An 18389-nucleotide genomic window follows, 5' to 3' on the forward strand; every position below is an offset into this window, starting at 1 on the left:
TAGCTAAGCTTCCCTGCTCTTCAGGAGAGAGAGATATGTTTCTCACCACTTTCTATATAACTCTGCAAACACTCCAGCAGTTAACACTGCAGAAAAACCCTGCAATATGAATTATTAAACAGACAAATATTTAAAACTCTTTAGGAAAGAAGAAAGAATTTGATCCAAAATACTGTGAGCAAACTTTTTGCAATCTCTTTAAAATTATCTTCAAATAACTCCCCAACCAAGATGATTAAAGGTCACTGGCACATTGCAAAGCATATTTTTATGAGATAAATTCCATTATAATTGCAACAACTTCTCCAGCAACAATTTAGACATAGAATCAAATTATCCATTTCATTTTCATTTACACCTCATGGTCTAGATCCTTTATCATGTTTCATGATAATGATCAGAGGGCACATAGAAAGTGATTTCTGGAGGTAACAAATTACCTATCGTATTAGCACAACTTACAAGATCCTGTCAACAGGTACCACACATAAATAAGAGGTAATTAAATTCACCATGTGCAGCAGTGTTTGATATGCTGCCTGCTTTTCTAGAAGCTGGCAAAAAAACTGGGTTACTAAATTCAACATTCCAAATTAGCTGCTTAAGTACAATAGTTTAGCTCTTCATAACACATCAGGAATCATTATGCCACTAGAACACCAACAGGTAGACAGCATGCAGTGGGCTTAAGATCTGGAGATGAATCTCTCATCATCAGGTATTATTGCTTCTTGCCCCTGAATCATCCATCATGTCTCTGAGACAGCTTGGAATGATAGTGCCAGACCCTCACAGTACTGCTCCTTGAACTCTGTCTCATCCATCTTTTGCATCATTCCCCATTTGCAGAGAAGTATCATCTCCTTGCCGCAAAACTGAGTGTGAACCTGTAATGCCTTTAACCTGCAGTGCCACTCTAATAGTAATTGATTTCTTTTTATTGCAGAGATGGTGCTCACTGAGGCTACGTACAGCTGCTGAGGATGAGAGATGGTCAGGATGGTACAATGCAAGCACCTATGTCTTTAGCAGTTTGACCTGTTTTCAAGGAAATGACAATATTTTCATTGCTAGCTATTTTATAATGTGTGTACATTTATCAATATATAAAATTGGTATAGGAATATATATGCAGTTTGTTTTCCTGCAGTTCAACTACAATTTAATAGCAAGATTCACTCAAATGCAGCTGAAAATAAATGTCAGTGTGGCTTCATTTTGTATTTTTGTTAAGTGATTCAGCATTAGAACACTGCTAGATTTTTAAATATGTACTAAAGCACACAGGTGCACCTGCATTAAAAAAGCAACTTAAATTAACTCTACATTGATCATGGTGAGACTTCAGTAGCACGATGACTTGTGTACCATAAACCACCCAAGAGTAAGCGTTTTAATTCAGCTTCGTCTGAATGCTGTTATAAAAGTTTAATAAATCAAAATGATCAAAATGCCCCCAGTGGCAGGTTGGGATTCAGTTTCCAATTCAAATTCCCTTTAATATATGGCTTCTCTGACATCCTGCATTTTCTGCCATCTATGTTGAATTCCAAATGCACTCCTTTTCATCATTACCATGCATCTACTCATCGGCCCCCTTTTTAACAACTCTGCACAATACAGAGATGTCAAGCCTGGAGGGGTTTTCCCCTCCCCAAAACTGGAAAATGATGGCAAGTAACAGAACTTTGTCTATACTTAAGTAAATATTTTAACCTCCATGGTAATGTCAGTGGCATTTAAACTGAGAAAGACCATCCTGAGCTGCAGTATTGAAATTAAATATTTGTTTTAAATAAATGTAGAGACAGACCAGATACTGGAAGGGAAATTATCCAAGTGAAATACAGCAGTGATGTGGTGGGGCAGTCTGGAGACATCTCTAATTACGATGAGAAAAATCACTTTACTGCAAATTATCTTCATGTCACTGTGCTTGGATAAAACACAGATATAAGAAACAAAGGATCCCCTTATTTCCTCCCTGAAGTGACACCTGCCAAAAGCTTTTTCCTTGCCTCTTTTTTCCTTTGCACTGACTTCCATCAAACCTAAAGGCCAACAAGAATCCCACTATTCAAAGTGATTACATTTTGATTTCCCAAATGCTTTATTTGGTGTTTGGATTCATTTAAGTAATTTCACAATAAGGAGGCACATGAGAAAAGGGTAGAGGTATAGGAGAGCACCTAAACAGTGAGATCTCACTCATGCAATCACTGATGCCACATCTGTGGTATCACCAGCAGCACCATTTTGGATCAGGCAGAGTGAAGCTGCATCATGTCTCGGCTTTGCTGGATTAGGCAGAGCAGGTGATACCCAGTTTACGCTGCCTGTAAGGAGGCTGATAATACCTGGTCTGCCACAGATGAAGAAAACCCGTGAGGAATATTACCTAAATGCAGCACAAAGCCTGACAGCACAGAGCTAACTCCTCTGCAACTGTGAGCCACTCGGTCAAGATCATCCCAGGTCACCACCCACTATAGGCTCCCACTGATTTTCATTGACCCTGCAGCTGTATTTATTTTGCTGCCAAGCCATGGCAAGGTCTCCACAAGAGCTGACAAGAACAAGTAGCAGTCCACTGCCTGGCAAGCAGGGAAGGGCCCTTTTCTGGAGATTTGCTTTGAAAGCACATTCCTGCCTGAACGTTTATGCAACATGGTCAAAGACTGCCATCAGAAAACCAGTCAGGCCTGCTACAAGTTCATTCCTGGACACAAAGTAGTGTCACACCTAATGACATACGAAATAATGTCACACCTACTAATTAGGAATGACAGAAGAAAAGCTATATGTAGTTCTAGATGTAATCAGATGCCTAGAAATGCAACTATATTGTCATATAGAAAAGCAGCCCTCAGAAAAGAGCAGAAATAGCCACGCAAACATCAATCCAGCTAATTATCAGCATCCTTAGCCTTCCTCCTCCTCTTTTTTCTTTTTTCCTGATTTCTATCCAGACCCTGTGAAAAGACTATTCCCATCATGCTTCTTGTCACTGAGAAGAGAGCAGAAAAGAGAGGACTTCCACAGAAGCTATCCCATATGTTCTCATGCAGGCAGCATGGAGCCTTGCAGAAAACACAAGAGGAACTCACGCTGCTTGGACTTGTGAATCAAAGTGCCACAAAACATTAACATCCATCATGGGTGTCAGGGAAAAACATATGCCAGGCAATGAAAACTATAAATAGAAAATGGCCCTTGCACCAAGTGAATTAGTCAATCATTAATCTGTTCTGCGTGCTTTTGAGTGAGAAACTAAGGCACAACACCTATGTCCAGGCTGAGAGGGGATTGCCTTTCACTTAGACAATGCCTGAACCCCTTCACTTAGAGAATGCCTGAACCACAGACCCCTGGGATAGAAAAGTTCCAAGTCAGCAAAGGATGCTTCTACATCTTTTCTCTGATACTCTGCCCCAATCGCTGGCTATTGGGGCAGGACACAGAGCTACAGGACTTGGATTTTTGCTCCAATCCACACCAGTCACCTTTAAGTTCAGAGAACACATTAAGAAGATGTGTATCAACACTGAAATTGCTAGTTTTTGCCTAATGAAAATGTTAATTTAGCCTATATCAAGCAATACAAAATTCATGTCTTATAAAGTAAAAGCCAAATGCATGCTTTACCTTAAATGTTTCGGGTCTTCCTGAAGAACACATCAGAACTACAATATTTGGAGCACCAGCTCACATTAGAAAAATTTCAAGAACCGGCTGGAGATGAGACAGCTCAGGGGGATATTGCCAATGTGTATAAACACCTTAAGGAGGGTGCAAAGGGGACAGAGCCAGGCACTTTTCAGTGGTGCCCAGTGGCAGAACAAGAGGCACTGGGCACCAAGTGGAATACAGGAAGGTCCCTCTGAACAGCAGGAAACATTTTTTCTTACTGTGTTTGCCTGAGAACTGACACAGGTTGCCCAAGGAGGCTGCAGAATATCCATCCCTGGAGATTTTCAGAAGCCATCTGGACATGATCCTGGGTAACAGGCCCTAGGTGATTCTGCTTGAGCAGGGCAAGTTTGGTGCAGATGACCTCCAGAGGTACCTTTCAATCTTAGCCATCCTGTGATTTTCATTTCAAATGTAAACCTGTGCAGCCAAGATTAGTCAACACAGAAAGATGGGATGGAGCCGATGCCAAATACCTGGCATTTCTGTCACCTCATGTGAATCAGTCTCTCTGGCTTCTTTAAAAAATCCTGTCAAAACTATTTTCTCCCGCTTCTCCAGCAAAAGCAGCTTTCCTGCACTTCCTGAAGAAAATGAGCAATGCACCTATTAATTACATAAAGCAGAGACAAATATTGCCTGAGCAAAGGAGCTGAGCAGAGTTTCTTCCAGAGAAGAGTTGCCTTAGCAGAAAGGGAAGCTGCTATTCTTTCTGATATGTAGATGAATGACAAAACTGAGACTCCTATCTCATTCAATTTATTCATTATAAGCATAAAGACTTTCTGAGGCATTTCATTCTTTTTATGTAAAGGAGGCAGGATTTGACTTCAGGGTGAAAGCCTCTCTTTACCTGCTGTAAGACACAGAGGATTGAAAAATAGGAAGATTCACATGTGAAACCTACTTAAAGAGGATAAGATCTTAATACAGGAGAGAAATTAAAACCAGAGAATGCCACAAAAAGATCAAGTTAATTGGATCCTTGACTCTCTGACGAATGCTTATACCTAAATATACACTCAAAATATAATTTGCATTTTATTAGCAAGGTTTAGAGAAACTTCACAAAATAATTTCATTCTTTTTCTAACTACTGCAAAGTAATTATGACATTATCATCTGCTCTTCTTGCAGGGATACAGCCATGAGAGAACTAGGCTACAACAAATCAGGAAACTTAAGGGTATAAAGTAATTTTGAAGATGAGCTGAGTGTCCAGAAGAGTGCCACTATTAATATCAATACTCCAGGAATGCATCTTATGAACCAAGAACAGCAGCCACAGGGGGCTTCTGACACAAATATTTGCATACACAAGTATTTGCATACCTCTGTTGAAGTCTGCTGATGATTCAAAAGGAAACTTAGCCAAGGTAGCAGTGAAAAGGCCACAGATTTCGATAACTTGGACTGCAAAATCTCTCTCCTCAATTTCTTCTCTGGTCTGAAATTCAGTAAGTTGTTCAGAAAAAACACACACCAATGGCCCTTCTCCAGACTTTGCAAAGATACAGTCCAAAGCCATTGTCTCTTGGAGACTGAACTTCTGAACAAATTACAAAGCATCTCTAATAACTTGAACTGTCTAATATTTATCATGGTGGGTAATATCACCAGAAGGGATTTTTTTTTTTTTTAGAAATTTCCTATTTATCAGAGAACTTCATAATGGAGGGCAGAAATATGGGGCACTTTGTAAAATACTTTGTAAAATAAAAATACTTCAGTCCATTTGCAAGCCGGGAATATAAATTCAGGCTACTTGATGTATTTACTTTTTACCTGCCACCTAGCGCTCTCCTTGACATGTTTTTAAGTCTGTTATTATACTGAATAAATAAACCAAGTCACAAAATTGAATACACACATCTGAAGCAAGCTTAGAGATTTCACTTATTTTTCCAGACAAAACAAGCACCAGTGAAATTTGGAAAGTGCATTTCAGTCCACAGCTTTCTCAAATGGAAATATTTCAAAGCTTTCTTGTAAGAGAAAAAGAATAATGCTCCCATGAGAATTACTTGCCAGGGGCAAACTCCATCTTCACAGTGTTCTAGCATCACCAGGACCTAGCCAAATTATTAGCTTTCCTATATAAAATCCCTAAAGAGATTCAGACAAGAAAGGTAGAAAAATCACTGCCAGGCTTGCATAACAGGAACTGCTTTTGATGGCAAACCAGCCCAATAAGGCTAACAAAGAGTCAAACATAATCACACATCCCACCAAAACTTGAACCTGATGACTTGGAAGAGAGACTGCTTGCAATGTCAAATCAAACACAAGAAATAATGATATCCACAAACTCATACAAACAAGTCAGATGGCTAGAAACAAGTCAGTTCATCAAAACTTAGGATTTTTGGAAGAACATTCAGAAGATGGTAGAGGAAAACTGCCTTTGTCTGCTGTGACTAACTTGGATTTACCAGGTGCATGAAGACAATTCCATATTGAAACTATAATTCAAGGCAGAGACCTCCCTTTGCTTTGAACCCAGCACAGAAGAGATGTTTTGGCAGGATGAAGAAATGCTAAAAAGAAAAAAAATCATGTAGTAAAACGATTAAAAATTGCTGTAATTTATGGCTCAAATAAAACTTACAAACTTATCAGTAGAACCAGAACTCTCCACATTATTATTAACAAATGATACATTTGATTCATACATTCCAAGGTTTTTAGCCTTTATTTTTCTACCTTATCTTTAATTCTAACAAACATTTTCTTCCAAATCATATGTGCAAGATCCACTACATAAAATAAAGTGTTTCATATTTCCTGCTGATTTTGCAGCCTGTAATAGCATGATATCAAGTTTTGTACAATTATTTTTCTAACAATGTGCAGCTACTTTGCTAACTAACCAGATGAGAATGTAACATCAGCTTCATCCCCATCTCACACGCACTTTTAACACACCATGTCAACTAAGAAGTTGATCACAGTTGCTGCGTCAGACACTACCTCGTTTCTTGATGCACAAAGTAACTTTTCTGGCGCATACTGACAACTTCAGAAAAAGATTCCAGAACATTTTTAAGAGCACAGAACAAAGATGCAGTACAAGAACTGATTATAAGGCAAAGTTCTCTACTGATTGAAGATCAGAGCATTTGATACTGCAACTCTGAAAGGCTGCACAATTGTATATATTAAATAAACACTTGAGCCGAGGCACAGGTGATCTCTTTGGACACTTCTTTTGGCATAACTGTAGGAGTCTACAATTGCACACTAAGCAGCAGAGACTTTGATATACACTTGCTCTCAAAAGCAAGTAAGAAACAAATGAAAAAGAAAGAACCATCAGTGGCTTCTTGTTCACTCCTACCTATCACAAATACTACAAATACTGTTCCATCCTCCCAGCATCTCCCTCAAGTTCCAGTGCAGACAACCCTGAAGACTTCAAGAAATTCCCTTCCCAGAAATTGCCAATTTATCAGGGAAAACATAAATAGACAATTAATCTGATGGACATATTCAGGAGGGAAAGTCAACTAACAATAATGACAACACCAAACTTCCTGTAAAAGGAAGGGGAAAGGGAAAACTCCTTCTAAACGCATCCAAGAATAACAGCCATAGAAACCATGTAAAAAAAATCAATACAGTGCGGCCAGTGAGCTGGGAGCTGAAGACCAGCTCTATACAAAGGTGAGCCATTAAATCATTGACTGGAACTACTTTTGGTAAAATCTCATAATTTAATTACAAATCCTATCCTAGTTCAATTTTTCTTCAAAAAACTAATCAGAGTAATTGAGTTATCTCTTTCAGGGTCTTGAAATGTATACCATCCCTCCCAGCTAACTACATTTGTAATAGAGTTTAGAACTCCACTAAAAGTAATTCTTCTGCTAAAGCTCAAAATTAAATAAAGATGTTTCAACATAATGTACATTATAGAACTGGAAACTTCCATTACTAATCAAGACTAACTTATAGTTTGCTTATCAGGAAAATATCAGATGCCTCCACACCTGTATTACAGTATCACACATCTGTATAAACATGGGATATATCCCAAGATATATCCATATCTTGGCCAGGAATGCAAACACCTAGGTTTTGAGTTACTGTGCAACAACTCCTGTTCCTCATCCCTCATTCTCTAATAAACAGTGTTGTCAATAAAGTTTGGCTTCTACAAACCAAAGACCCTATCGTTACTCAGAATTATCTGGAAGCAATACTAAAGCCATGACAAAGTAAATTGTGTTTCATCGTTTTTTTCCCCTCCTCTGGCTGTGAGAACACACAGATCAATACTCTTCAGTATGAGAATTCTGCAGCGAAATTTTCATTTGTTGCAAACAGCAACAAAAGGGCCCCAAGCATGCCCTGTCACTTTCAGTTTAGAAGGAAACGCACTAATAAACTCTTCCCCGTGGGTCATCTTTGACAACGGGCAATACTATGCCAGCTCTTATTAAAGGCAATTCATATCAGTGGCCCAAAAATTTCCTCTAAAATTATCATCTTTTGTATCCATGTAGCAGGATGTCAGCTTTAAAGTGCCACTGAGATATAGGACCTGTCACTATGGTTAATTTTCAGCACAGTTTTAACACCAGGGTAGCTGATCCCTTAGGGTATGGGTATGCTTTTTTGGCTAACAAGATTTATTTAGCAGTTATCCAGACAAACAAGAAAATATATTACTGTATATTGCTTTTCAAATACATCAGCAAGCAATAAATCCAACTATAAAACATATATCCTTGTTCCCTACCATGATGTCAAATAGATGAAAATGGTTTTGGAAGGTTTATCTTTTAGGGCATTTTTTAATAAATTTTATTTATATATTTGTATATATGTGTGTGTATATGTATATTTTAAAAAGAAAATGGTTACGATTCTTGGACTTTCAATAAAAAGCATACAAGAAGTAATATTAACCTTAAAATAAAAAACCCCTATAGGTGTATATATATATATATATATATATCTATATCTATATAGAGACAAATTGTATTCTTAACACCATTTTATTGTGGTTTTATACTAGAAAAAAAATAGAAAACTTAATTTGCTGGATAAATACATTGATTTGCCTGGCCTTTCTAACAACAAAAGTCTTTTTTTGTGCCTCAACAGGACTTATTTCAATTTATTAGGATGAAGACCATCTTTCAGTTTCCTAGACAAAAGGTGCATCTAACAGAATAAAAAGAAGCTCTTAACATGTTGCCTAAATCTTTGTATAGTCAGCAAGGCTCATTTTTATTGATGTTTTATAGCAGCCATAAAACTGGTTGACCTCAATCAACCAGTCTCCCAGGGAAAATACCTCTGCCAGCAAATACCAGACAAAAAATAGGTCAGGGCATTTCCTACACAGCTTTAATTTCTACAAGCTGAGGACAAACTTGCTTGCCCTGTCCCTATTCCAGATGCAGTGTCTGACTACAAGGTGCCAAACTGAGTGAACATCCCACTGCTTCACCAATGAGCCAAGCAAGAGCCCACCATGTGTTGGACCCCTGCACCCACCTGGCCAAAACAGCCCCTCCACCAGGCAGCAGGTCCACAAACATATTTTGTACACCTCCTCTATTTTCCCAGTTAAAAAACTGTAAACCTTATCCCAACCAAGAATGAAAAAGGAACTTTTGGAGGTAACATATTTAAGTAAGAAGCGGTTCAATAGCTTGCTCCAGGCCGTAGAATACACAATTTTGGAAGTGAAAACTGAACCTCTATGTTCAACCACATCCTTTGCCAGTCAAGATTACATGTTTCCAGAGCAAAAGATGGAAAAAAGAAAAAAATCTCCAATTTGATCACACCACAAACAAGGTATGGTTGCACACCAGGCAGCTCTTTAATTCATTTCAACCAAAAAAAGTATTTCAAGGGGGAAAAGCAAGTTTTCTTTTCTTCCCATTTACTTCTGTATTGGAAATCATCACAGAACATCTCCACAATGCTCTCAGTAGTCCTTGGGTAGGTGAAAGTTTACAACTCTTTTAATCTACCTGTCTCCCAGGTAAAAGACCAATGTATTATTTGCTCTACTACCAGTATGCTCAAGGCAACAGATTTTAAAAGAGAATGGTAACTATGTATAGGTGGAAGCTGATTTGCACCTTAAGTTCAAAAAATAGCATTCCTAGAAAAGCGTGGATGCATGCTCCACACACTGTGGGATCACAGTTTCACACAGGTGCATTCCACGGAAAGCAATTTTAAGAAGCTTTGCAAACCAGTCTTTCAACTTATGCGAGTTTCACAGGGCTATCTTTGTGTGATCGTTTCAGATCAAGGCATATGTAGGATAAATAAAAAGTGTAAGTAAAAAGCACTGGTATTAAAAGCATTTAACTGGATAAAATGAAAATAAATAAAACTTTACCTCGAACAATAAGTTGAGCAAAGTTTGAGACTCCAGAGCCTCTCTCTGACTGAGTTACGCAGCGGTATAAATCCTGGTCGGTTTTTGTCACCTCTTGCAACTTAAAGGTAGCTGCAAATCTTCTGTGATTGATATTTTTAGTCTGAGCAACTGGAATATCTTCCCCATTTCTTCTCTGAAAATAAGAGTAATCAAGTCAGAGTTAATTCAAAATATATAAAAGACATTTATCATTATCATCATACAAAAAAGACACAAAAAGCAAAACCTCAACCCAAATGCACTCAAGAACATGCTACCATGCATTTCCATGGTAGAAGAGCTCAGTACTGTGGTCCCGTCAAGAAACAAACAGTACTCCATATCATTTCAAAATCAAGTTAGCAGTGAAAAGTACCATGAGGATTTTGCACTGTCACAAAAACAGGACCATGACATGCTCAACTGCAACTGCCTGATAGCTGGAATCATCCTAGGACAGCCCAGCAGTAGCAGTTGTACTCCTAAGAAAATTCATTCAACTTTAAGGAGATTTACAACACATACACCGGGTGTATTGTAAGATATATTTAAACAAACCTGGCATTGAGGGATTTCAAAGGTCTGCAACAGCTCTTTTTAAACCAACCAACCAATGTTTCCTTTTTAATGCTACCTTTTATCTGTCCAAGTTCAATACCTTCTAAAATTTTAGCTTTGTTATACTAAGCACCACCTATCTATCTAAAGCTAGCTGAAATAAAAAGTGGAGGGCAGGAAGGCACTAAAAGAGGAATAACACAGATCTAATTTAAAGGAAGAAGCTTAGAGAGTTCTTAAAAAAAGCATAGCTACCACAAATCACTGAAAAATTTAATCTGTCTGGAGCTGCGGGGCCAGGTGACAGGTCAATAAGACAATTTGAGCTCTTCTGGGATCATTTTTCCTTATTACCATTCACATTAAATGCTCAATTTTGATTTCACTTGAAAAACAGACCCTCCACCAAAAGTCAGCACTAAAAAACACCCAGAAACATGCACAAAGAGAAAAAACAATGTCACTGCTCTCTCCCATGGATCAACTGTATGTTATTTCCTGTCCAGGATACAGTTTCTGAGCACTCAGCATCACTCAGTCCCAGAAAGATGGCAGCATTTGCTTGTAACCACTCATTCTGCTCAACACATAGCAAAGCATGACCTCTGTGAACATTTTTAACTCCAATCAACCCCTTGAATGAGAAACTTCATTGAGATTTTAAACTCCAAGCTTTCTAACACCAAAAGCACTACTGCTGAGCCACAGAATTTAATAACCTGAAAACCTGTGGCAAAACACAAAGGGCAGAAAAACGAGGTGATTTAATGCTGCATGTCTATATCAGGCAGCCTCGTCACAGGCAGGAGTACTTCATAACATTTACACCTACCCTTTGTTGTCCTAGCATGGGCTAGTCACTTTAAACTGTTTTGTGGTAGATTAACCAGTGGTCCATTACCATTGAAACAAGCATTCAGTCTAACTATTAACAAGTTTAAACAGATTAATTCTATTTATACCAAGCAGGCAGACTTCAGTCACCCACATTCCAGTACAAAGACTATGCCATTATCTTTGCCAGTTGCAGGTTTATTGGTGGGATTTTCTCACTGCAGGAAGACACCATCCAGTTTCCCTCACCCAGCCACCCTCTCTGCCATTTCCTCAGGTGTGAGCTCTGTCTGCAGGGCTGGGCCAGAAAGAGCCACAAGATACCAAGAGCAAAAACAGATTTCCAGAACAAAAAGGCACCCAGGACACTTCCAAAAGGTACTCTTATTGCTCCTCCCTAGAACTGTCATCATCTCATAACTGCCACAAACCTGGTTATCACAGGGGTAGTCTCTGAGAAGGTGTTCCCACGGCAAAAGCAATGGATGTTTGGCTTTAGGACACCTGGACCAACAATGGTGCCACCAAGTCACCGTGTGACAGGCACAGGCTCCATCCTCAGCTCTGGGTATCTGACTCCAATTTAGAAAAATTAAGGAAGTTTTCTGATGCCTGCAAACACTCCTACACATTAAAAGCCTTATTGAACTTCAGGAATCAATGAAATTATTAAATTTCAATATCAAGCAAATGAGTGATGATGCTAAAGGCTTTATTTCAGTGATGGTTAAACAACATTAAAATTATTTTGTGGAAGGTGCACCGTCCCCTCCAGGCTTCTTTGATAGAAAATACTAAATTTGAAAGAAGGCTTTTCAAGACTTGAAATCCCCACCCTCCTCTCCACCTCAGCCCTGCCCCCATTCCCCAGTGCCAATCAAATATTGGAACTGTCAGAAATTTTATTTGTTTTTAATTTATTTATTTAATATAAACCTTGTATCTAGTGCCCTGAAATAACCAAAATAAGCAAACCTCATGGTACTTTCTTCCTCTCAGGTTTGTCCTGTGCCCTGATGGCCTTGCCACATCATAGCCACCCAGCAGAAGGAAGTCAAACTCCCCACTAAACACAAACTTGGCATGTGATTGTCGAAAATACCAAGCAGCCAATAATAAAACAAAGGTGTATCTTTAAACCTTATATGATAGCAGACTTGACAAGCAAACCATGTAATGCAGTCATTTTTGTTCTGCTATGAAGAGAAAATACATATTAGGGAGTTCTCTAAAATGAAGGACTCAGTTTCAGTAAGTCCAGCTCTTTAAATTGGAATGCCAAACGTTTAGTCTGCAGCAGAGAAGCATATCCAAGCTACACTATATAAAATAATTTACACTCTGAAGATCAGAACTTGCTTACTTAAGCTCATGTGCATGTTTCAAGTTGAGAAACAAAGTGAATTTGGCTTCTACTTAAAATGAAATATTAATTCACTTCCAGTGAAATTAATTAAAATAAAATTTGACAAGCTTTACAGTTCTAGAACAACACCTCAGACTTTCTTTATTTATATCAGTGATTTCCTGCCATATTATCTTACAAGGCTTGGAGCAGTTACTCTAATTTCTCTGTATTAGAATTTGTTTCTTGGGAAACAACTGCACAACTACATTTTCCAAGTCCTTCTTCATGTATAGATTATCCATTAGAATATTTCTCCATCATTAAAATGATGAAAAGTTCAAACAGAAGAGAGTTCTCATCTAAAAATGAATGTTAAAGAAAAAGCCCTGCATTCACTTCAGTGAATATTCCTTACACTGGTAACCCATTAGCCAGTCAGAGTTCAGATGCACTGTCACAATCTCTTAATTAAATTCTTCTTTTTAATGTCAGAACATTACCACTGATTTTAAAGGAGAGGAAAGAAAGGCAGCAGTGCTCTCTGCTTATTAAGGGTTCCTGGTACATACTGTTTCAATTTATGTCCTGTTCACACTGAACAGATCTTGAAAATGCTGCTCAATTAAGTTTTAAAAATTCAATTTAAAATTAATGTGGAGTTATACTAATGGGTAATGGCTGTACCCTGTGTGATCCTTGGTTCCTCCAGTCTCTTGCTGTCTGATTTGATAACCCTAAATTGCTCATTTAAGAGAGGTCACCACCAAGCAGTTCTCCTCTTTTGTGAAAATAACTCTGGGCTTCACAAAGAACTACTCTAGTCTCTAAACACTTGATTAAAAGAAATATTAGCCTGTGAGAAAACCTCCTTAATTCTGGCATTCCAGGCATTTAAAATTATAATCTTAAATAAATCACTCTGACTTCAAGGTTATTTTTAATTTGATAGGAACATGATTTCATTAAACTTTTTTCAGGCAATGAAATTAGATCATCTATATTTTAAATAAAGTCAACAGCAAAGCCTACACAGCTTAAAAACAATCTTGAGTAAATTAACAATTAGTCTTTAATATCTCTCTTTTGCCTTATGAAAGAAATCAAGCATTTAGTATATATGAAATGCAATTTTAGTGGATCCTTTAGAACCTGAGTGGAACCAAAAGAATCTAAACTGCAAAGTGTTATTTAATTGGTAGAATTTAAGTGCATATCTTATACAAATTAAAAACTTATCCTTAACTTTTCAGGTTGAAAAGTTGTGAGCTTTGCTTTTTTTGGTTAAACAGCAATGAGACACCTGTCTGCAGTGATGTTCCCTCAAAATTTTCCAGAACCCTTTTTTTCACACCAGTGATTTTTACAAGCCTGGACAGTTCAACCTTACACATCCCCATCCTTTTCTTACTGTAAACACCTTAAAATAAGCCCACTCTGCTGCTAATAATTACAGTCAACTCTGGTTGCCTTCTCGGGCTCCTGGCTGGATGCCAGGATGCCTCCGGAGATCAGAAGATGTCAACGCTTTGGCTGCAGTGACACCCGTATTACCTTGGCATCAGCACCCTATCAGCTGCCCTGCACTTGCCCCCTCCTCACCTTCCCTCCTGTGCTCACTTACAAAAGCCAACCTGGAATATGAAAAATCTTCCTGAGAACTCTCTCCCTCCCCATATATTATCATCACCAAATGGATCAGCTTGTGATCGGATTCACTGCACGGCCACGGGCAGCAGAGGAGAGGGCAAGTTATGTGTGGTAAGCAGGGCACAAGTCCACAGTTTGTCTGAGCAATCCAGTCCCCAAAGCTGCAATCAGAACTTCACCAGCAGCACAAGGGCTGGAAAGACAACCCCATCAGCCCAGGGCATTAAACCTCTGCTGCCTTCAGCAAAGGGGCATTTGTAAACAACATGTTCCAAAACATTCCTGGGATTACTTGTTATGTAAAGGGAGAAATGTCTCTTTTTGATGGAGGAAAAAAAGAAAGAGGGTTGACTGTGGATGGTTTGAATGTCAGCAATAATGCACAATCTCTGCCAGATCATGTTTTCAAAAAAATTAAAAAAAAAAAAAAAGAAAAAAGATAAGTAAAAGACACAAATAACTAAAATGTTTACATTTTATTTTATATGCACCTGTCTGCCACTTTTCCACAGACATACATGTTCTTTTAGAGCATTTAAGATACAATTTCCAAATGGAGAAAAATCTGAAACCATTTCATTATTATTATTATAATTATTATTATATTTTCTTCTTTCATACAAATGTCACTATATATTCTTGGCATTTTGAAATTTGTTAACATACTAGGAACATAATAGAGTGTGACATATATTTATTGTGGGAAATTATTAAAAAATTATTTTTTCCCCCCACAAAGGATTTAATTACTGAACAAAGTGGGATTATTTTTCCAATTTTATTTGTAAGTACAAAATTTAGCCTAAGAATTTTTTTTCAAGATGATCATGAATTAGAAATATAGTAATTATGTAAGTAATATGCCTAATTATAAATATGTACGTAATAATAAAATAATAATTATGTAATTATGTAAGTAGTAATGTAAGTAATAAAAAAATAATAATTATGTAATTATGTAAGTAATATGCCTAAACAGTCCTATCTTCTAGGAATAAAAGAAAGTTAACTAATAATTTTTTTTGATTGATTATTAAGGGGAAGCATTAATTTTTTTTTTTAGTAGGAAATTAGTAGGACTTGCTTTAACTTTCTGGTCTCCTACATGCATAGCAAACCAGAATAAGATTCTACTTCCCAATGAACTGTGTATTCATTTATTAGCAAGAAAAGCTGCACAACTTTTCCCATGCAAACATACACTGAAGATCATGAACAAATGTGACAAGCCGAGCTTTATCCTGCATGCTGCATTGCAGTACAGAAAAATCCACGATTACTTAAAATGTCTTGGTATCATGCACTGCTGTTACTCAAACTTGTCCCCTTTGAAGTAGCTCAAATTTCTATTACATTGCACTGACCCTCCTACTGAAGAAATCAAGGGCTCTGATGGAATAATATAATTGAGAGCCATCTGGCCCTTTAGAGGTAGCACTTATAATTTATTTTATTATAATAAGAGCCACCCTAGGCAAACTAGCAAAATTCATAGTACCGTGTCCCTGACCATGCCACCACACAAACAAAAGCCACACTCACTTTCTCTGAGCATTTTAAAGCCTCTTAGTTTGAGCCTAATTGAACTCATGTTGAACATTAAAAAAAAAAAGTATATATATTTTTTTTTTTAAATGGAGCTTCTCAGAAAGCCTTGGCTCTGGATTGCAGTGTTCTTGATTTAAAAAAATAACAACAAGCAACCAAAAACGCACAGCTCACAAAAGTATGGATTCCTGACACAGTGATTTAAGGTCTATGTCACCTTGAGCAGTGCACAGTGAGCTACAGTATTTATCCTACAGCACAAAATAAAAAAAAAACCTGCTTAGTTAGAATACAATGAAGGAAAAATTTTGCAGAAGAGCCCACCACTGAGGGCTGAAACACCACAAGATAGCTCCTCAAAAATTTGTCAGCACACCATTTTACCCTTTTCTAAAAGCATCCAAGCCTACCAGCTGCTCTTATTCTTCTGTAATTCATTAAGTCCTGCAGCTATTTGAGAAAACTAGGGCCTGGGGTATTAGGCTACCTACCACATCACACCACTGAGGAGAAGACAACCTGGATGCAGGTGATAACAGACAAGAATCCCAGGACAGAATGGCCAAGGAATTTGTAACAACGTCTTTTTATATACATCACCTTTATTTCAGGTGTCTCATTTACTAGGATGCTTCAGCCACTGGCTGACTGAGGAGCAACTACCAGGACTACACAAAAGGACCAAACCTCCATGGGAGCTGTTCTACCTGTAAAGTACAAAATGGCAGGAGGGGAAAGAGCCACCACCGAGGCCACAATCAGCAGCACAGCTCCCAGCACCAGATGCTCCAGCCACCACAGGACCCCGGGGAAGACCTACAGGGAGGGCAGCTCCAAAGGCTGCTGTATAAACTAAATGACTGGTAGCTATGCAGACCAGAGGACTTAGCTAACTGGGGCAGAATTAAATTAAGACCAGGAGGATTACACTATTTCATGTTGTTGAAACCTAGGATGACCGGGCATCTAGGGGAAACTGCCATATTTATCCATGGAGCTGATAAATTGAGGCAGGAGAGAGGGAGAATGGTTCATTCAGGGTTAAAAGACATAGATAGGGTCAAAGGTGAATAGAAGGGGAAAAAAACAGAGGAAAAAAAACTTTTGTGAAAAAAGTTATGAATACTTGAAATTTTCATTTATTAAATTTTCAACCCTTTTTCATTTAAAGGGTTGAATATTCTGTACAACCATGTCTGAGTCAGGAGTGTGCAATACAGAATAAACTACAAGTCAAGTAATTTACAAGGAGCCTAATAGATCACTTCAAGGCAGCTTTTCATACACCTTTGCAAAAAAGGTTTGGGAAACCAAAATGTCTATCATACACCATAAACATGATGAGGTGAAAGTGAAGGTAGAATAGACAAGTCATTGCAAAAACGTCCTCTATGCCTCCCTACACTGTGTCTTCCTTTCAAAAACATATTTTCTGTAAGTAAAAGCAACCAATATGAAACAAATGAGGAAAGTGAAGTTTCTGTGCAAGCCTCAAGCACAGGAAAAAAAAATTCTATCCTGCTCAGCCACTGTCAGTAATCAAGATAAAGGTAAGATGATGTAGACTTGAGTAGGATTTTACTGGCTGAGGAAAGAAGGTTTGGCACAAACAGCCCAGTTTGCTGTGCAGATTAGTACTTGCTTTAGGCAGATGATGCTGATAATCCAAAAAAGTCTTCTGTCTCCCCAGAGGCTCACCCACTGCCACCCAGGGAGAAGAGCAAAACCAGAGCCATAGGCCCTCTCTCTTCCTGCAGCCTCCACACAGCACCATAGCTCCCACTCCTCCTTAGGGCAGCAGGCCTGACTGACTTATTTCAGTTCAAAACCAAAAAGCATCAAACTTGACAGTTGACCAAAACCAAAAAGGGGATCAAAACTCTCCATCACAGTTCCACGGCTGAAACCCTGCGGATGCCAGCAAGGCATATTCTCTGAACTCTCTCTAGCCAGCACTGAACAAAAAGGCAAAATAACAAAGCTTTTCTAACACTCAGAGTATACTCAGCCCTCCTTAGCTTTCAGGGATCATAAAATTTGTGCAAACCAACAAAAAACACTCTTCCAATGTAATGAACACAGTGAATAGGCAAGTGCACTGTAACAGCAAATGTTTTATCATCAAACTAAAGAAAGGGTATCTTAACCAGTTAATTAACTGTATCAAAATGCAATGGTATCTCAAAAGGCAAAGTTACATTAGAAAACTCACAGAAAGCAACATGCAAACAGTGTAAAACAAAGTTAAATTGGACGTGACTCTCCTATTAAAAATGCATTTTTTCTGAGACCAAAACAAGCCTCCTAGCATTCACTGTTAGGTTAGCTAAATGGTTTACCCCAAAGACCCACAGCCCACAGCTCAGCCCTCCTGCT

At 38.2% G+C, this 18389-nt stretch overlaps 1 protein-coding gene across 1 annotated transcript in view; it reads right to left on the bottom strand.

Moving 5' to 3' along the window:
• The window catches only part of PTPRK (protein tyrosine phosphatase receptor type K), a 297434-nt gene that overhangs the window by 180528 nt on the left and 98517 nt on the right, over positions 1-18389 (bottom strand). The window contains exon 6 of the mRNA XM_031066727.1: positions 10058-10232. Within this exon, the coding sequence (XP_030922587.1) occupies positions 10058-10232 (175 nt within the window). The remainder of the gene's footprint in view (positions 1-10057; positions 10233-18389) is intronic.

The sequence above is a fragment of the Geospiza fortis genome, unplaced genomic scaffold (assembly GCF_000277835.1).
Source record: "Geospiza fortis unplaced genomic scaffold, GeoFor_1.0 scaffold98, whole genome shotgun sequence".
Lineage (NCBI taxonomy): Eukaryota > Metazoa > Chordata > Aves > Passeriformes > Thraupidae > Geospiza > Geospiza fortis.